This window comes from Passer domesticus, chromosome 3, assembly GCF_036417665.1.
Source record: "Passer domesticus isolate bPasDom1 chromosome 3, bPasDom1.hap1, whole genome shotgun sequence".
Lineage (NCBI taxonomy): Eukaryota > Metazoa > Chordata > Aves > Passeriformes > Passeridae > Passer > Passer domesticus.
Genome location: NC_087476.1, coordinates 104,756,213 through 104,776,113, shown reverse-complemented (window position 1 = coordinate 104,776,113; position 19,901 = coordinate 104,756,213). Strand labels below are relative to the sequence as shown.

The following is a 19,901-nucleotide window of genomic DNA, read 5'->3' as shown; positions in this document are numbered from 1 at the left end:
GCCTATTCTTAATGGGGACCTAATGTCTAGCCTGCTACTCTCAGGCATTAGACATCGATCTCATTAAGAATTATGCATCTTAATTCCTTGTGTAATGCCATGTGTATGCATCCCTAGCAGCCATTATGCAATTATACATCTTAATTCCTTGTGTAATGCCATGTGCATATATCTTTAGCACTCATTATGCAAGACAAAACATCTTATTGGATCCCACAGCAGCAGTGGCATCTGTCAAAAATCAGCTAAATTCCTTTTCTTTAGAGGAAGGCTTTTCAAAAAATAGCAAATGTGTGCATTATTCCTTGACTTAAAATTACTCTTTTTTAATCTATTCTCATATTAATAATTTTGGTGGTATATACATCCTATAAATACAGAAAAAAATGGGTTTGCATCTTGTAAAGTTGTTTCCCCTTGTATGTGTCTCTTCAAGAACAGGTGCTGCCATGTAATTCTGCTGGAGGGTATGTGTGTATGTGTGTACTGGGCAGACAGGTTCAAGCATTCAGGATGGTGGACAGGCTAGACCAAATAGTTGTTAATTCTGACTTTTTAATCTTATCTTAACAAGTGATGAGCATTTAACAAATTCCTGAAAGTGGACACTGGCTCCTCAAGAGCTAGAGTCCACAAACAGAGGCTGTATAAAATGAGCTGAACCTAAGTGTGGGATTAATTTCCAACTTGTTCCTCAAATATGAGACTGAACAAAATGTTGATACAAACCTTGAATTTTGTAGCTTTGGACCATTTCTAATTTAAAAGCATAGCACTCTCTGTTAATGGAAAATAGAGATAACTTGAACTGTAAGTCAAATAGCATCCTTTTTCTGTTAATTCCTCCCAGCTTTTCATGAACTACAATTTTCTCATAAAGCAACTGAGAAAAATGATGCACACTTGATTCTCCAGTGGGAAAATAACAGATATTACAACTTACAGGAGCAAATTAAAGCCCATCTCTATTTGACAAATGTGATTTTGCCACTTGAGTACAAGCAGGCATGCTTTGCCTCTTTTTGATTTGCTGCTTATAGAAAAATTCCAACCTCCTATGCATCCAAAAATGAGATTGAAATCAGAAAGAGATCGTGGCACACAGCTGAAGGAAATGTATTACACAAAGCTAAGACATCAGAAGACTCCAAGCAAAGTTTACTTATTGATCCTTATTTATCAACAAGCAACAGTAATATCCCCCCAATACAGCAGTAAGATGACTGAGAGCTGTAGTGGCTTGGGGTCATTATTGTTGAGTGCTTTTAAAACAGTTTGCAAAAGTAACTTTTATTTGTTTTCTGTGTGAGCTGGTAGATTATCTTTGAAGCCAAAGAACAAAAATACAGTGGAGTCATACACTAATTGTGGCTATTTTATCCTGTCTTTGCATTAAACTCCCAATAGCAACATAATTTGAATTTTGAGGGGGAAAAGGTAAAAAAAATTGCAACATTTTCCCCCCAGATTACAATTATTTCAAGGATAATTATACATTTCTATTTATGAGAGACCCAGGGGTATGTTACTTTTTCCTTTGATTTGTGCAAAAATAACCCCCCCACAAAAAAAAAAAACAAAAAAAAAAAACAAAAACAAAAACAACAAAAAAAAAAAACCACATGATTAGCAACAGAATAGAACCACTGTATGCTTAAGTAGTGGGATTAGACACACATTAATTTCCTCAGGATCAGTTATATCTGAATAATATGAAAAAAATTTCTTCCTTTTTTCCCCCCTTGATTAATTATCTGCTTTCTGTGTGGGTCCTGAATAAAGAATTTGGCTCGTGCTACCCTAATTACCATTGGCTCATTTGCATAGAATGCCTGAAGGATGTACCTTGGGAAGTACAAAGGGTGAGTGTCTCCAAACACATCTTTCTGTTCCTATCACATGAATCCACCAGAATTGTGTGCCTTCGTGGCTGGAAGGCTTCCAGGTGTGACTACTTCCAAGTTTTTTGAGAGCAGGGAAGGAGATGAGAGGAAGGGATGATACACCTTGTGTTTGATGTATTGTTCTTTGTTGTTGGTACAGTGGTATTGTTAGCATTGTTATAGTTGTATTATTGCTTTTATGGAGTTCTAGAAGCTCTAGAATTATGAGGTTCTTTCTATCTTCAGAAGCAATGTGAGAAGAGTCATGCTTCCAGGTATTAACAAAAGGAAAATGAATGTACTGGGAGAGGGGGACCAAACAAACAAAACAAAAAAAAAAAAAGAGAGCAATTTCAATAGCTTTAAGACAAAAGGTTTTTAAAGGCATGGGGGCATGGGGAAAAAAATATAAAAGATAGTGAATAGCTTGAATTTTGTCTCAGGAATGCAATCAAGAGAGTCAAAATGTAAATGTAACTAGAGAAATGGAAGAAAAAATTACTTTAGATGGAAAGAACAAGAAGAGTAGTGAGGCGGGGGGAGCCCAGGAGGAAGTGCATTACTGCAACAGAATATCTCAAATGAGAACTATTGAGGTATGTGCTGTGCTTGATTAGTGAATCTTGATGCCATACAGCCATATGAATTCATATCCTCGGTGTCAGAAACAGGCAGGTAGGCTCTGATCCTGAGCAGCTGTAAATTAATGTAGCTCCACTGGAGGAAATGGAGTCATGCCTATTTGCATAAGGCCAGGAACTGGCCATGATAGCAAGAAATTTCACATATAATCAAATCATCAGACCACAATCTAATTATCACATAAGATGAATTATTGAACTCCCTTTCTTATTAAAAACAAACAATAAGCCCTATGACATTGATTTCTTAGAAGCACTGCATTAATGAGGATTTCTTCAGCCATGCGTGCTTATTCTAAAGACCTAAATAATTTGCATTGCAGTTATTAATTCCAGAAACTAAAAAAAATACTAGTTCAGAGTTCTGAGAACAAGACCTGTTGGTAGGCAGAGGGATGTCCTAAAGGTACTTGGAGGGCCTGGTTCATGCTTTCCTAGATTTCAGGCAATTTGTTTCATTCCAGCTGGTATTAAAATGTATTATGTTAGATTTGTCTTCTTTAATTGGATCTTTTGAATCAAGACTGTTTCATGCATATTTTTTTAGTCAATCATGAACTGTTTTTATACAAAGGTCTCATGTACTCCCATGTTATTCAGAAGTTCCAGGTTGGAGTCATCCTTCTGTACTATGCATGTGCAGATACACGCTTCCTTGGATTTAAGGATTGCATCTGCTTTTCTGACTGTGCTGATGAAAGGGTGAAGATCTGCACTTTGGTTTAATGTTTTTTGTTGTGCCATCCAGAGTGTAATTGCATATTGTATGTTTAGTAGCAGTGAAATATGCTACTTGTGGGTCCTAAGACTGGACTGGCTTTTCCCATGTACTTTCTCACCAAATTCTGTGCCCAATTCATCACCAGGTCCACACATTCCTTGGTCTTGCTTTTGTTGCTGATGTACTTGCAGAAATCCTTGATGCCTTTCATGTCCCTTACCAGATTCGAGTCGCAGGTGGGTTTTGGCTTTCCTAAGCCCATATTTGAATAGTGTCTTTATAGTCCTTCTGGATACTTGCTCCAACCTCTTACATGCTTCATTTTCATGTCTGAATTTTTTCAGCAGCTTCTTATTTATCAGGAGAGTCTTCTACTATTTTTAGTTGACTTTCTGATGGTAAGGATGGACCACTGCTGAGCTGGAGGAGATGATCCTTGAACATCATCTGCTGTCCATGGCCCTTGTTTTCTCCAGGGCTGGCTACTGTGGCACTCTTTGGCCCTAAATAGGCCAAAGTAGGTCCTCCTGAGTCCAGATTTATGGTCCTGCTTTTCTGCCTTTTCCCTTCCTCTCAAGATTCCATCAGTTCAGGGTTGCTGCAGCCTAGGCTGCCTCCAGTCTTCACCTAGTTCTTCCTTGATGGAAGTGCAGCAGACCACGGCCCCTTGCTGGCTCCTCCATCCTTGTGTCAAGGCATTGTCATCAATGCACTCCAGAAACCTTCTAGATTGCTTGTGCCTTGCTGTGTTGCTTCCCAGGCAACAAGAGAAATGTAGTGCTTCTTGGGTGATTTGTAGATGTCAGAAATCCAAAGAAAAGTAAGGAAATTGTTGAGTGGTAAAATTATCTTGATAAAGCTGGAATATTTTTGGCGCATATTTTTTGTAGTCAGGGATCTCGCTACCTGTCAGTATGAGCTGATCCAGGACAATATTTGTGGGTTTTATACACATGTATATGCATTCAGAATCTGAATGGAGTTTCTTTTGCAATAAAATGTTTATTGTGTGGTTCTTCAAAATGGTGCTGAGACAAGCACCAAACTGTATTTCCTGTAAACCTGGCAATGTTCAGAGCTCACATTTCAGGGATCATTTTTTGGTAGTTTGTATAATTACTTTACAGTAATGTCTAGGATCAACAAACAGAAAAGGATTAGTTTAAAAGGTCAGACAAGGAGTCACATTATTGACTTGGTATATACATTGTGAATACAATTAGCACAGATTCTGTAAGTTTGAAAAAACTTTCTTGTTTCAAAAGAAAAGAACTTGAAACCAAACAGTTAGGCTTTGCACCAAAAAGAAGGTACAGAAATTGAGGTATCCTTAATGGGAGCTCTGCATTGTGACAGGGTATTCCTGGCATAAACCACTCCAGCTATCATTGTTTTTTGATCGGGCCTTTTTTTTCAGGAAACACCTGCTTTAGTTTTTTGAAAGATGAAGCATGGTATTTTCATCATTATTCCAATGCTTTCTCCAGCAGTGTTTATAGAACATTTCACAAAGATGATCCTCCATTCAGAAGAAACAAATATGACAGTTTTAAAAAATACATGCAGATTAATTGGAATTTTAGATCCTTGATCTAAATCCATCCTTCAGAGCTTGGAGCTGGTGGAGTTCCAAGGTCTGTCTACAGCTGATTTAGACTGAGGCTTAAAACCAAGTCTTCATCTGTCTTTGAAATTTGTCCATAGTTTCTCAGTGTTTTTCAGTGTCGATGTTCAGACTTAGAGACACTTCCAATTAGAATCCTTTCAAGGGTTTTTTTTTTGTTTGGGTGTTTTTTGGGTTTTTTTGGTTGGTTGGTTGAGGTTTTGTTATTCTTCTTGGTTTTTGTTTGGTTTTGGGTTTTTGTTGGTTGGTTGGTTTGCTTTTATGGGTTTTTTAGTATTTCCAGTAAAGTACTATTCATGTTCAGAATTTGAAAGAAGCAGCTGTTGAACTGAGTGGCTCTGGTCTTCGGCGAGCACATGGATTGGATTTGATGATTGTAGATTATAACCTAATTTTAAAAGATTCACTTATTCCTAAGACAAACATAAATTAGAAGTAGAATAAAGACTTGAGGTAATTATTTCCCCACCCCTCTCAAAAACAAACAAACAAACAAACAAATAGAATTTCTCTCAGAGAAATCTTAATACCCTTAGTCTGGTCACTAAGAGGGAAGGCACACTCACTGGATCCTTGGGCAGAAGCTAGGCATTTCCTGAGAACACAGAGACACACAAATCTGTTCGTTATTTTATGCTCTCCCTAGTACATAAACTAGATGTGTGTTTACAGTTCTAAAAAGCAAGTGCTACAAATAGGAGATAGCATGAACCCAATAAAACACTTAAAACAGCACCACAGTTATCCCAGATACATTATTTATGCTATTTTATTTGCTCAATGGTCATATTCAGAAGGGTGTTCTCTTTACAGGGCTTCAGCTGTTACCAGATTCAAGGGAAGATGCAATGCCCTTGAAACAAGGAGCACCCCTTGCTCCTTTTTATGTGTTTCAGTGCATTTGAATACCATTTCTTCTTTATGTGACTGTCTTGTCAGGACTGGTTTTGCGTGTATCAGCTGTTAGTAACCCTGGACTAGATCATAGCTGTTGACTATGATTTTTTAAGAATCTTTTTCAACTGTAAAAGCTTAGGCAAGCCAGCTTGTGTCGATTCCTGTGTCACTGCTGCCATCTTCGGGAAGTTTTCAATATTGCTGGGTGGGCTTTTTTTAATGTAGATGAATTCCAGCAACCGGGAGATGAACAAAATGTACATCTTGCACGTTGTTACAAGAACACAGTCCGAATGGCACAGAATAGAAGGTTGTATGTGGGATGCCTTCATTCTGCTGGGGATATTTTATAAAACGTTCAAGGGAAGGAGTGTCCTGATTTCTGTTGCAATTGAAATAAGGTGTGAATTAAGCACTGGGTAATTGCCCAGCTCTCATCAGTTTCCCAGCCTGCATGTTCAGTAGTTCATTTCAAGAACCACAATAATGAACCCGTCAGATTTCCAGGTCTGTTTGCACATAGAAATGTGCAGCTAGATGCTCAAATGCCCAAGGCATGCATGCAGAGCAGCAGTATTATCATATGGAAATAGGTTTGTTGTACTTTTTAAGGGCATATTAATAGAACTCTAAAGATGCTAAAGCAGAAACTAAAGCCACAGGCAGTAAAATTCATTCCTCATGACATTCCTTATGAACTGATATATGCATTCAGCAACAAAACAAGTGATATTTTAATGTAGTGTTCAGCCACTTTGTTGGAAAAAAAAATCAAGTTTTTATATCACGGTTGTAGTGTTGCATGTTCTGCAGGAAAAAAGTAGTCACTCTGTTATACTTGTTATAAAATGCATTGCCTCACCCTTTCTGAAGGCATCTGAAGAAAACTGTCATTTTCCCTCTTTGCATCCCAGCTCCTAAAAATAATGTTTTTTTCCATGTAAAATTTCACTACTTCTTTGTATCCATTTGAGTGATGACAACATACACTCTAGCATTATTTTCTTTACAATGTCACTCATGCTCTGACTTTATCTGATCTGGGGTAAATACTATATTGTTCCACTAAGTGACAAAGGATTTCTACCATCGTAAGTGAGAGAGGCAATTAGTTTGTGGTTTAATATGTGCCTACATACATTGCATAACTAGGGTTTTGTTCCTATTTTACTTTTATTTTTCTTTTTTATCAGTTTTAAGTGGAATGCTGCATTCTTTTATGATATAAAATAGGGAATTATAGGCACTAGATTACAAAAAGTCTTTTAACAATCCCCATTTTACATTTTTCATTTTACATTTCCAACAACTTTAAAATTGTTCCTCTTATTCATAAATTACTAATCTCCTTATCCCTTGCATCTACTTTGTAAGACATTCCATTAAATTATAAGGTGGCAATGATACTGGGGTTTTTTCAATGTTTCCTTACATAAATGCTTTGTAATTTATTATGGAAATCATTTGTAGAAATCTTACATTAACCTGCATCCACTTTGCATTTTATTAGTCATCCAGGCATGAAATTGCTAAACATTATACACTAGATAGATGTGATTAGGTGTCTGTACTACTTACTAAAGTTACTTAAATGGGAACAGATTTAAGTCAATACACAATTGTTTTTTCTCTCCAATGGGGCCAGCAAGAACCTAATACTTAATTAAATTCCTTTGTCATGTCTGTACTGCAGAGGGAAGTAAGGGATCTCTGCAGTTCTGCATCCCCAGGCAGTGCTGAAACCTCCACCCAGCATGGTACAGCACCACGTCGAGAGCGTAATCCAGGTCCCAAATACAGCTGCAGTAGCTACAGATTACTGGTGTGGCTGTGAGACTTCCAGCAGGGCTACCCCAAAGCTTCTCAGCAGTGCAACCTGCAAGTAAAACTCAGTTTTTCCACCTGAAGAAAGAAAGAGTTTAGGCTACTGCTGCACAGAAATGAGAAGGCAGAGAGGAGAAGTGGGTACAAAGGAATTAAGAGCAGAGGAGGATGTGACAGCTGGTCCTGAAGGAGGAGTCAGGCTCCGTGGCAGCAGCTGTTTCTGGGGCTAGGAAGAGCTCCTCAAAGTAGCAATGTTTAACATCTAAGGTCATGTCAGAGTCCCTGTAGCATGACAAGCTAGAAGCCTTGCTCTCTCTGCTTGCTGTCCACAGCTCTGGCACAGGTAAGTAACAGGGACATGAATGCCTTGCAGGGTTTAGCAGCCTGCTGCTGTAGGCAGCTGCCTACTCGGTTTAAGTATGTTTGATTTCCTTTTCCAGAGGTAGTTTGGTTGGCACCTAACTGGGCATCCCTTCCTAGTGCTTCAGGGCACAATATTATTCTGTGTTCTTATGTTAAAGCTGTGCACCTCTGCTTGGGGCACAACCAAAGCCATGGTCTGCTTTGAAAATTGTGCAGTGTTTGAACTCATGTCTGCTTGGGTAGTCAGCTATTAGGTAGTTTGTTCAGTGATAACAAGATGTGACTCTCTTAGGTGCACATCATAGCACAACCAACAGTTTTTCACACTTTCAGTATACCACATAATCTTGTTACTTACACTGCCCTATAAGCTTTTCCTTCTTATTTTCTGGGGCGGGCTAAGTCTCACATCCTAGCCAACATGCTAAGAACAAGATTGTGTAATACCCTTGTGTGTAGGTATGGGTAGACAAATCAGGAAAGAGCATTTTCTCTTCTCCCACAGAGGCCTGAAGTCACCTCTGAGAGAAGTACCTGGATCTGACCCTGCTTTTTTCTTCTCTCCTATCCCTTGCAGCACTTAGACTACAAAGAAACAAAGAAGGGGGCTGGGAAGCAGAAATAAGATTGCCAATCTACATAAATCAGCAAATCAGGCTAGGGGAGGTCTGGGACAGGTTTTTTGAGCTTATGCTGCCAGTTTAACCAGCCCACCTTTTAGGTTAATGCTGCCTGATGTAAGGCAAGCTCCAGGACAGTATGTTTGGCTGTAAGCACAAACTCGCCAGTACTCACTGAAGAGACTTCAGATGTAAATGCCATCATCTAGATCTTAGGAAATGAGCCCATGGGTTGTTTTGCAGGAGTCGGAAAAGAGACTTTTACTTTCAGATTCAAAAGGAAAAACATTGAAATCTTGATGCAGTCCTATGCTTAAAGCTTTTTATGTTTATAGAAAATTGCCTCTTATAGTATTGATGGCAAATTGCCCTTAGATTGCAAAAGCTGCTCAGAGAATGCAGCTGTATTTTTGAAACCATGTTTTGACAGATTGTCATGCTTCTCACAAAAGTTTGATTTTAGCTGAAATATGCATAGTAAATGTGTGTACTTTATTATAAGGAAAAAGACCAAAATTGCTCTGCAAGTACTACTATGCTTTGCAATTGCCTCATTTCTGATAAAACTGGTGTCATTAGAAATGAATGCTTTTTGTACTGTGGCATTCATCTTCATTGTAGTATTTGCAGGTTTTTCTGTAACTGGCAATTGGCAAGCCACAAATTCTGAGTAAACATAGCTTCTCCAGATGGTAAATACTCTGCTTTTAAAGTTTCCTGCTGTAAGGACAAGAAATATCAAAAGACGGTGTGTGGATGATGGTCTCACACTTGGTTCTGGATATAACAAAGTGCCAGAGGCAAAGTCAATCCAATACCTGAGATGTCTGGCTCACAGCAGCAGCATGACAAGGACTGTGACTTTCACAGAGGGTGAGGGGTGTTTTTAATTGACTTTGGGTGGAAATAAATAACAAAGTTCATAGTTTCAGAGTGACAATACTCAGTCTGTGTATATGGAGGTCTGAACTCTCACCAAGATCCAAGTGCTGTCTTACTTGAAAGTTGTGTGGCATGGTAAAATCATACTCTGTGAAATCTGGGGTTTGCAGGCTTTTCTAGAAGAAAAAAAATTCTGTATGTACTTCTCAATCACTATAACACCAATTGTACTTTGGAAAGTGCATTTGGAAACCATATTTTTCTAAATGGAAACAGTACAGAGACACGACTTGGGTCATTCTATTTGTCAATTCCTTATTGCTTTGATTTCCCATGAGGCATGTTCATATTTTCAATATAAGTGTTTGCTCTAGTCAGCAGCCTATAGTTTGACTACAAAAGCTCATTTAGGATTGAAACTTGGTGCCCTATAATATTTTACATTTTCAAGGAAGTTTTTTAACCAGATGTTGATGTTGTCCAGTGAAGATAATTAATTTTTTACCTACCCAGTGTAGCACGTACTACTATTTAATAAAACACTCTTCACGTATAAAAAGTCTGGTTAAAAAAAATCCTGTTAATCTGATAAAGAGCAAACAGCTATACATTTTTTCTATACCATATAATTATTTGATGGTTGGAACTCAGGATATTCTGTGTGATTGGTGACTACATAGTTACACTCCTCCATTATATTTTCATTTACAAAAGAGAGGGGAGGAAAGCATGGAAATACTTCACTGATTACCTCTGTTAGGCAAAGTTTTGACCTTATGAAACCAGAACCTTTAGAGGAATGATCTGAGATGGCTTTTGGGGAAGTCCAATGTCTAAAAACTGGAAAGCTTCTTCTTTACATGCTGCTATATGATCTTGGACAAGTACCTTTAGTGTGGATCCTCAGTGGCATTTAGATACACATATCAACTGAATTAATATCCTCAGATTTTAGGGACCTGTGGCCCAGGTTTTTTACAAATCAGGCTTCAGTCACTAAAACAGTAATAGCAGTCCTCTGTTGCTTCACTTGCATGCAATGAAGGAGGTTTTCTTACAATTCCAAGATGTTCTGATGCTGTGGTGATCAAAGCTGTGCAAGTATTTTAGAATGCTTATTTTGCTTTGATGTGTAGTACATAACCAAATTTGTTTTGAAGACATAAAAATGTCTATTTAGTTCCATATGTGTCTTAGATTATGCATGGCTTCTCTGGGATTCTCTTTAGACTATACTATAGCCTTCTCACATTACAAGAGCACTTAAAGTGCATTTTCTGGCAGCTCAATAAATAATAGAATTAACACTTGTCAGCTGTGGTTTATTTCAGCCTTAGCATGAATTATAATGTAGCACTCTTTTGGTTTGGTTTCAAGCTTGATTTTAGAAGAAAGATGCGTTGAAAGTTGATTTCTTGATGTATTTTTTTTCCTGAGAAAGAAGGTAAAAATTGTAAGCACTGTATTTTAAATGAAAAGGAGGAAAAATGAAAGGAGATCTGTGTTGGTTTTCTTTGTTCATATAGTTATGGTTTTAACAATCTTTGCATTGCTTGCATACTAGTTTTACCCCAGTACTGATGAAGATGTTGATCCTGCCTGCATTCAGTAGATTTTAATTTTCACAGTTCTTATCAGTAGTGGAGGGTCCAGAAAACCACCATTGAATGTGGGATGATGAAAAGAGAAAAGATAGAAGAAGTGATTTTTTAAAGATTTTACAAGTCAATATATTCTCAGTGACAGCAGGTTGTAACAGAAGAAACTGATTTCATTCCATGATGAAATTATAAGCTTGATAAGAAAAAGTAATTGAACAAAAACCATTTTTTCAAGTCTTTTTGTAAGACTTCAGACTAGAGAATATTCTGATAAGGAATTCATCACCATATTATATCAATAAGAGCTTTCTGTGGGCTGGGTTCCAACTGATGTGGTTGGGGTCTGAGCAGCAGCATTGTCTCACCCCTGCCAGGTGATGCAGTATGGATGCCTCATCGTGCTTGGGTCATGAGGATTTAGGAGCTGGCAGAGCACAGAAAGCAGTGTTTTCTGTGAAGAATCTATGCAAAGCAGGGTATTGGTAGCAGCATTTGACAGGGACTGTCATCAAACTTGTCATGATTCAATACCCAGCAGTGATTCAGAAGTATATAAAAAAACTTTGCTGATGCAGCACAGCAATGATACAGATTAGTCAAATATAACTAGTGACAAAAACAAGACAATCCTCAGAAAAGTGCAATGAGTATGATTTGGGGCTGGGGGAGAGAGGGGGATGAATGGTTTAACCAGTGAGAAGCTCAGGAGTTTCTCTGTTTAGGTTAAACAAGCTTCAGAAGTATCTTAATTACAGTACCTAGGCACCTTCACAGGATGAAAGTATGGGATACTGAAAGTCTATTTTATCAGAGACATACAAACCAGGAAGAGTGGCTGGAAGCTGAAATTAGGAATAGCCAAAATAGACATTAGATACAAATTTTAAATGTGATTTTGAAGACCCAGTGAAACACTGTACTGGAGGTATGAATGCATCTTTCTTCACCTGATGTCTTTAATCTGGATGTGAATGTTTGCTTTGTAAGAAACACCTTTGCCAAAACATGGTCTGCCTTCAGTACACAGCCAAGAGTGATAACTATAGCAGGGAAGAAGTGACAGTTCAGATTTCAAAATGGATTGCAGAAGGCTGGTAAGAAATCTGGGTATGTGCTTGAGTTTTTACTTGCACAGAAGTCCCTAGAAGTCACCTACAGTGCTGCAGATTAAACCTCAGCTACGACTGCCTCACTGCAAACTTCCCTGCACTCTTCTGTGTAGTTACATGGAGGGAGGTAAGGGTGAAAAAGAAAAGGAATATCGGAGTTGAGGAGTAACTTTAAAATAAAAGATGGGAGGTCAAACTTGAAGCTTTGTGCAGGGAATGAGAGTATTTTATTGAAGCTGGAAGAAAGATGATTTTTAACAGTATTATTTATAAGCACTATAGGGAGATATTATCAGAGAGCAAAGAAAAGACATTTGCAGTAGGCAAGGGAGAGAGTGAGAACTGTGGTGCTTAATCCAAAGGAAAGCAAATCTTTGAAATGTTGTGAAAAAAGAAATGGTAAAATCTTACTTCTAAAAAACCAAGCAGCATAGCATGCAAGTGACAAACTCATTTTCTTTCATCCAAAAAAGAAAAAAAAAAGAGCTATATTCTGCTCCCATTTCCAAACTTAAAACACTATAAATGGGCCATTCAGGAGCAACTGAGACTGAAGCTTCATTTTATCACCTTAGTTTTTGTTCAGCATCACTGCAGGCATCATCTGTGGTGTTTGAATTCCATAGAAGTGACTGGAGTTTGTTCTGATTTTACCTTTTGTTTGAATAATCATCATGATAGGAGGATTTTAAAAACAGGATCTGAATCCCTGTTGAGGTTTTTAATACCCCCTATTCTGAGGTCACTGGATTTAGGATTTCTGCTTAGGTCTATCTCATACATTTTTACAGATATTCAAAAGCCTGTAATAGCCCACACACAGGTTATATTAATTTCCAGTGCCTAAATCCCTTAAGTGCTTTGGGGATTTCCCTGCTAATCCTCTTTTTAATGCAAGGGTAGGTTTGAACCTTTGGGATTTATTCTTTGTGTTGGTTGTTTTCCAACCAAAGAATCTTTCAAGGGTAACAACAGCAAGTGCCAAATGCGTAAAGACATAGAAAGTTTATCTGCTGTTTATATTATCACAGCAATCTGCCTGTCTTTTTTTGGCACAAGAAGGAAAAGAAAGTGTAACTATTATTAGTAATTACAGTATTTATAGTAATTTTAAACACTTACTAATATTAAATTTATGCAAAAGTATTAAATCCTGACTGAACATCAAATCCTTTCCTTTCCAAGGGCAAAGTAACTGTATTAATATTAATGAAGCCATAAAACACAAATTAACTGACAGCATTTTTGCAGTTCCTTACTGCAACTGTATTTTGTTACTGAAAATTTATCATATTTTTTCATGTCAGAAAGTAAAAAATGGAAAAAACTATCACAAACTGCTCTTTGTTGTAAGTGACATGCCTTTTCTTTATGATGCATGCTTTGCCATAAAAAGGGAGTGCTTAATGCATTTCTGTTGGGAGATGCCTATTTATTCTGACAAACTGATCAGCCTCTGGGGTGTTTCTTTGCCACAGAACTGATTCTACATCTCATCCATTATCTAATAGGATGTGAAAAGAGTATCCTGTCTCACAAAAAAATCAGGCTTTGTTTCATTACAAGGATGTGGCAGGCCCACTCACAGATTTACTTGCAGGATATACAATTGTTAGTGAAAGGCCCAGTTACACACTCATGAATGTTTCCAATAGGCCTGTGGGGAAAACATTGGTAACACTGGTACTGAAGATCATTTATTTCAAAGGCAAGGATAAAATATGGCCTCTATAATGAGAAAATGCATTTCACGTCTTAAATAGTACTGCAGGAGCTTATGAATTTTATTATTGTAATAAACACCAATGCCATATAAACTAGGCAGCCAGAATGTCTCTGCAAAATATATGCCCTGGTTATTTTTCTTCTCTTTCTTCATTATGTCTCCCTTTACAATGTTTATGAAAGGTTTAAAATTGTGCTTGCATGGGAAAAGAGAGATTGGAGTAAGAGAAGCAAGGTAGGCATTGTGTGATAAGGCAGTGATAAAGCAAGTCAGATGTGCTCATAAGGAAATAAAGTCACAAAGGAAAAAGAGAGTAGGATGCACAGTAGGAAATTCAATTAAACCCAGGCATAACCTTAAATGTAAGGGATAACAACTCTTTAAGACCTTAAGTATCCAGATGGAAACTGTGTTTGAGCAGAGCTTAACACACCTGAAACTTTTGACCACTAATGCCCTTCAAATCATTGTTGTGTTTACATGATGCTCTATTACAACCATGCAGCCTCCCATACAACAGATCCCACAAAAAAGTGCCTCTGTTGTGAAGCTGTTTGCTAACAACCATGACTGAATTAACAAGTCAGTGTTGGTTGAAGTAAAACAAAACATTTTAGGTCATTGACAAAATAGAGAGAGAAGTGACACGAAAGCAAACAAGTGATTAGGTTTGATATCTCTGAAAATTAGAACACTCACTCCATTCCACTGCTCCACATTTCCCTACATTTCTAAATAACAGGATCAATCCTTTCAGACTTGCACTATGCTTCTTTTCATAGCATGACAATAAAATATGATTTTCAGTGCCTCTTGGAAAAGTGAAAATACAGCTTGAAAGATTTCAAAATGAAAATACAAAAGCTGGAATTACTGGCAGACAAACATAGTGTCATGTCCTCTTGATATCCTTTTTTCATTATATGTGAATGCAGCTCTGTATCTAAAAATCAAGGCTGTTTATAAGTCTTGCTTGTAATGCCAGTCAGAATGGCTTACTGCTGAGAGATCTTTCAGAGTCTGGAGTTGCATCAAGACAGCATAGCTTTAAAACAGCATAAGCGAGACCCATTCTACATTATTGACTTTTCCCCTTACCTGCAAGGACACAGAATTTAATGCAGCATTGATGGGTCAAAGATTTGACACATGTCAAGTCAGATATCTTCATTTCAGAGTTTACAAAAGGCATCAAACCTTATACATATGAACCACTTTAGGTGGCAGAGGCAGTCAGACTGAGCTAGGGAGAATTCTTTCACTTATCTGCAAAAGACATTACTTTCAACAAAGCCTTATGTAAAGAAAAATGTTATTTAAGGAGTATAAAACCAGAACAACTGCTAAAAATGCAGTAAAGGTCTAGAGGTAGATCCCTAAACCCTGCATTAAGTATCCTATCATTGTGTTCTTTCTGTGATTTTTTAAACCATCCTATAAAGGTCTATGGCAAGGATATAATTTCCTAGAAAATGGTATTTCATATGGCCTTTTATAAAGTGGTCATCCCCTAGCAAAGCCAGCAGTAGTTTTCTACAGAGAAGGCATTTGATTCAGAACTATGAATAGACTATTTCCATTAGCAAATACTATACAGTAGAACAGCTTTTTTCAGCTATCACCCTTCTTCTATAAATAGATTTCACAGCAGGAAAGGCACACCCATACTTATCTAGTATGATTTTATGTCCCTAAATGAACCATGTTGCAAAATCTCATTTTTTAATAATGGCATTTACGTTACTTCACTGATGAAATGTGTAATAATAACAGCAAAATTGTTGTGTTAATGATCAGAGTGTATAATAAGATGCACAATTAGGAGGATTATGGGAATTTAATGGGAAGAGAAGGGCAAGGCATCATCTATTGCATGACTCTTCATGACTGTAACCTGCTGTCTATGTCCCTAATGTGTTTTTATGACTGGCATACTTTGGTTTGTTTCCCAGACCGTGTTCTGCCGTGAATGTAAAGAAGAATTCCATGAAGGGGAATGCAACTCTCTCCTCAGCCCACCAGGAGCCATGGCCCAGAAGGTATGGATCTCACAACTCCCAATTGTTATCCCTGGTCCATCCAGAGTGAAATTTGTCAAACAGGTCCTAATTATAATCCCAAGTAAAAGCAATTATGTTCATGCTGAATTACTCCCGCCATCAGAGTTACTGAATTGGCTTTGCGGTGGATTTCAGTCTCTTTGATTGATAGAGTAGCTGAGTTCTGTCAGGAACACACAGGGCTCTTCCATCAGTTGATAAAGAAAAAGCCTTCCCAGTGGGCTTCTAGGGTTGTCTATATTCACTGTGAACACTTTTGAAAGGCTTTGTATAGTCTTCCTGCCTTTCAGCTTATTTCAGTGCACCAGTCAGGAAATCATGCGGGTTTGGGCCAAATAACAGGGCTTTTATGCAGCCTATGCAGAAAATACTATTGGTAATTTATGTTTTAGCTTACAGAAATAAAAAATAGATTGTCTAGGCTGCAAGCTGTTAGATGTTAATTATTCTGGGTTGCTCTATAATTTTGTAGCTATTGTAGCTGTAGACCTGGAGAGGAAATAGTTTTTCTCTCCTGGCATTTCTCTTTGTTTGAGATTCAAGTTTTCCTTGAAGTAAATAAATCATGTATACCACAGTCTTTCCAACTTAAAAAAAAGAGAGAAAGAACAGGAAACATACCCCCTAAATATCTCAGAGCTTGATGCCCAGGCTGCACTGGTATTCAGATATCTAGCAGATTAGATGCTAAGAAGAAATACAAATCCTGAACCTCCACGCAGTCCACTGTGGCAGATAAAGGTTTGTGAGCAGGTGCTGATGAGGGCTTGCATCCAGCCAGCTCTCAGGGAGGTAAGCCAAGCTCCTAGAAATGCCTGTAGGCAGGCTCTGTCTGAGGCTGGCTTTTGGGGCTCACTGAACACAGACTGACAGGGAACTGAAATTCTACTGGAAGTCTTTGCCATGTGCTACCTGGAGATGGTTCATGTGCCATACTTTGTAGACCTTGCACTAGGTCATGACCTGTCTAGAGAGTCTTCTCTTTAACCTTTCTTAGTGAAGCTCTTCTAATTTAGAAAAAGAATTAACACTAGTTGAGGCAGAACGAAACAGCCTGTAACCTCCTAGTCAGTCAGGGCATCTACCTCTGTGGACCTGGAACATGTGTATTGTATCAAACCCAAAATCCATCTACTTTCCCAGCCTCTAGTAATTTCTGATGTACATGTGGAATTTTATGTTTAGTAGCTATCAGCGATTTTTTTTCCATTAATTTGGGCAACCCGTTTTTGAAGCCATATGTATATATAATAAGGAGATTTGCAGCTTAGCTGCCCTCTATGAAGAACAATTTAATTTTATTTGCAATAGCCTTAGAGCAGTCTTCTGGTTCCCATTCACATTTATATAAAAAACAAAGCAACTTCAACAAGAGACACTGAGAGATGCTTAAAGTGTTCAACAGCCTAGTAAAGCAGAAGACCAAGGCTCAATGTCTTACCTGAATTAAACTGAGCTATAACTTGAGTACATCTCAACATGAACAAAGAGCTCTATATTCATTAAGTTACTTATGCTTAGAGTTTCGCCTGGAGTACTGAAAGTTGCCATGGCATGTAAAAAGTGAATTCAGCAATGTTGGCTCTATGAAAGCTAGAGTTCATGCCATTTTTATCTTCTAAGGTAGAGACAAAGGTGTACCAGGAAGAATCAGAATACCATAGGAAGAAGTAATTTATTTTAAATATTTGAATATTGCTGTTGCTTTTCCTTATAACAGTGGGAGCACTTCACCCATCAGATTCAATCTCACAGCACATTAATTGCACCCAATTAGACCTTAGCAATGTTGACTACTGTCGCAATTCTAGTGTCATGTGAATGTTCTTGCTGTTCTGAAAAATTTCCCGTACTCTCAAGGAACTGTTCCAGAATAGCTAAATGATGGTGCCAGAACAACTCTTGCACCTATACAAATCATGTCCCCTGCGCAGACAAGACCACAGACTACGCAGGATTTATTGAGACTCCAGTCTAAGCTGAAGTTAATTAGGTCCGCCTCCTCTTCCCCTAAGAATCTGAGAGCTGCACTAATTAAACGTCTCCACGGGGCGGTGCTGTGCCACTGAAGGAATGTTTTCCCCGATTTTCCTCAGCCGGGAGAGCGCAGGGGCTGCAGAGATGCTGTTTCACCCCCGCATCCCTGCAGAGCCGCAGGGTTCCCGTACCGGGCACACACAGACCGTTCGGGGGGCAGGTATGGAGAGCAGCGGGCTCCGTGGGACAGGTTCCATCTCTCTGCCTGAAATCAGTGCAAACATTTATCCACCTGTGCTTTCAGGCTGTCTGTTCCACTTGGCATCACCTGCCAGGTGCATAGGTCTTTGTGTCAGACCTAACTTATTGTGATTGTAGTGCTTGGTGAGGCAGTGAGAAGGTTTGTTTTATTTTTGTCCATGGTCTGTTTCAAGGTAGGAATAATACATTTTCACGGTTGTCTCCAAGTCATGCAATTTGGCTCCTGTCTGGATCCTTTCCATATAATTTATTTTATCAAGACATCTTATTGCCACAACCTCTGCCAGTTGAATTGAAGGATCAAAAAACCACACTGCTACTAAACTGTTCCTCTCCAGAAGAGGTGCAGGATACACCATCAGTTTCAGGGAAATAGTTCCAATGAGAAGAACGCAGGGTTTGCTTTAGCCTGTAGCAGCTGTAGTAGTGAAAGGACCTTCTCTTGCTTTCACATTTCTACAAATGCCTGCAGGTCTCTGATGTGCAACAATATGAAGCACTGTGGACAGGTTAAGGCCAAAGTCAGCGTGACAGAGGTGAACATGGTGGAGCATGAGGAGTGTGACAGAGGTGGAAGAAAAAACAAGGAGAGTTGTGGCAGAGGAATTGGGTGACCAGTAGTGGATGGCAGCAGAGAGAGCAGGAAGAGTTGTGGTGGCACTCCATGCAGCTCTCCTAAGGTGTGTCAGGGCACTGCCAGGGCCATCTCATTCCTGGGGACTTTCCATGTGTCACGGCAGGGCCTGAGGACAGGGATGAGCCAAAATAGTGGAAGATGGGTCCACAAGTGGCCTATGGCAGGTTGGCAGGGATGTGGGGAGCTGGAGACAGGCCCTGCTGCAGTGTCACCAGGCAGTGACATGGGTTCCTGAGCCATGAACAGGATACAGGGATTAGCAGGGGACTGGGACAGCAAGGTCTGATGGTACCCTCAGAGCCTGACACCACTTTGGGAAGACTTGGAGAAAGAGACCCCTCAGAAGCAGAGATGGAGCCTAATATAGAGGAATTTGAGTGTCCAGGAAAGCCAAGAGCTGACTGGAGGGACTGTAACCTGTCAGATGGAGCAGAAGCTCCAGAAAGAAGAAAGACAATGTGAAATGACATGGCACAGCTATGAGGGTCCAGGGAACATAAATGGTGGTGGTGAAATGGGCCTGTGCTTGGGCAGATGTCAAAAGGAGGGAGGAGAAGCCTGAGGTAGCTGGTGGGACTGTGAAGGAGGGCAGAGAAGGATGGAAGGGGGAATGATGTAAGTTGGCAGGAGGAAGGACGAGAGCAACCATGACTGCAGGACATAGGAGGGCTAAAGCAGGTGCCACATGTGGATCTCTGAAAGCCTATTCCAAATAAAGGAGTTGGAAGCTTTAGGGAAGCTAAATGGCATTACTTACTGCTTGGGGTAAAAGGCAAACCTGGCAGCAAGCGAGCAGAGAGCAGCCCAGCTTTAACTACTGGCGTATCATGACCTTTCAGATCTGTGCACAGGTATTGCATGGCCCATTGGGAAGGATAAAACGTTCTCTTTCTGCTGAAATGTCAACTTTTAGCCCAGATAGGCCATTGGAAGCCTATCTTAAACATTTACTTACTGGTGCAGGACTGATTATTTCCCATCTTAGTGTGTAAATTACATTATTTCAGGGAAAATAAAATTTATCTGGGGCAACATCAGTTGAGAAGCTTTGTTTTAAAACTATTGCAGCCTCCTG

General features: G+C 39.0%; 1 protein-coding gene across 2 annotated transcripts in view; it reads left to right on the top strand.

Annotated features, from left to right (window-relative positions):
- PRKN (parkin RBR E3 ubiquitin protein ligase) overlaps nucleotides 1-19,901 on the top strand; it is a 675,810-nt gene that overhangs the window by 643,759 nt on the left and 12,150 nt on the right. For both annotated transcript variants that reach the window (XM_064414870.1, XM_064414871.1), the window contains one exon: nucleotides 15,844-15,930. In XM_064414870.1, coding sequence (XP_064270940.1) covers nucleotides 15,844-15,930 — 87 coding nt within the window. The remainder of the gene's footprint in view (nucleotides 1-15,843; nucleotides 15,931-19,901) is intronic.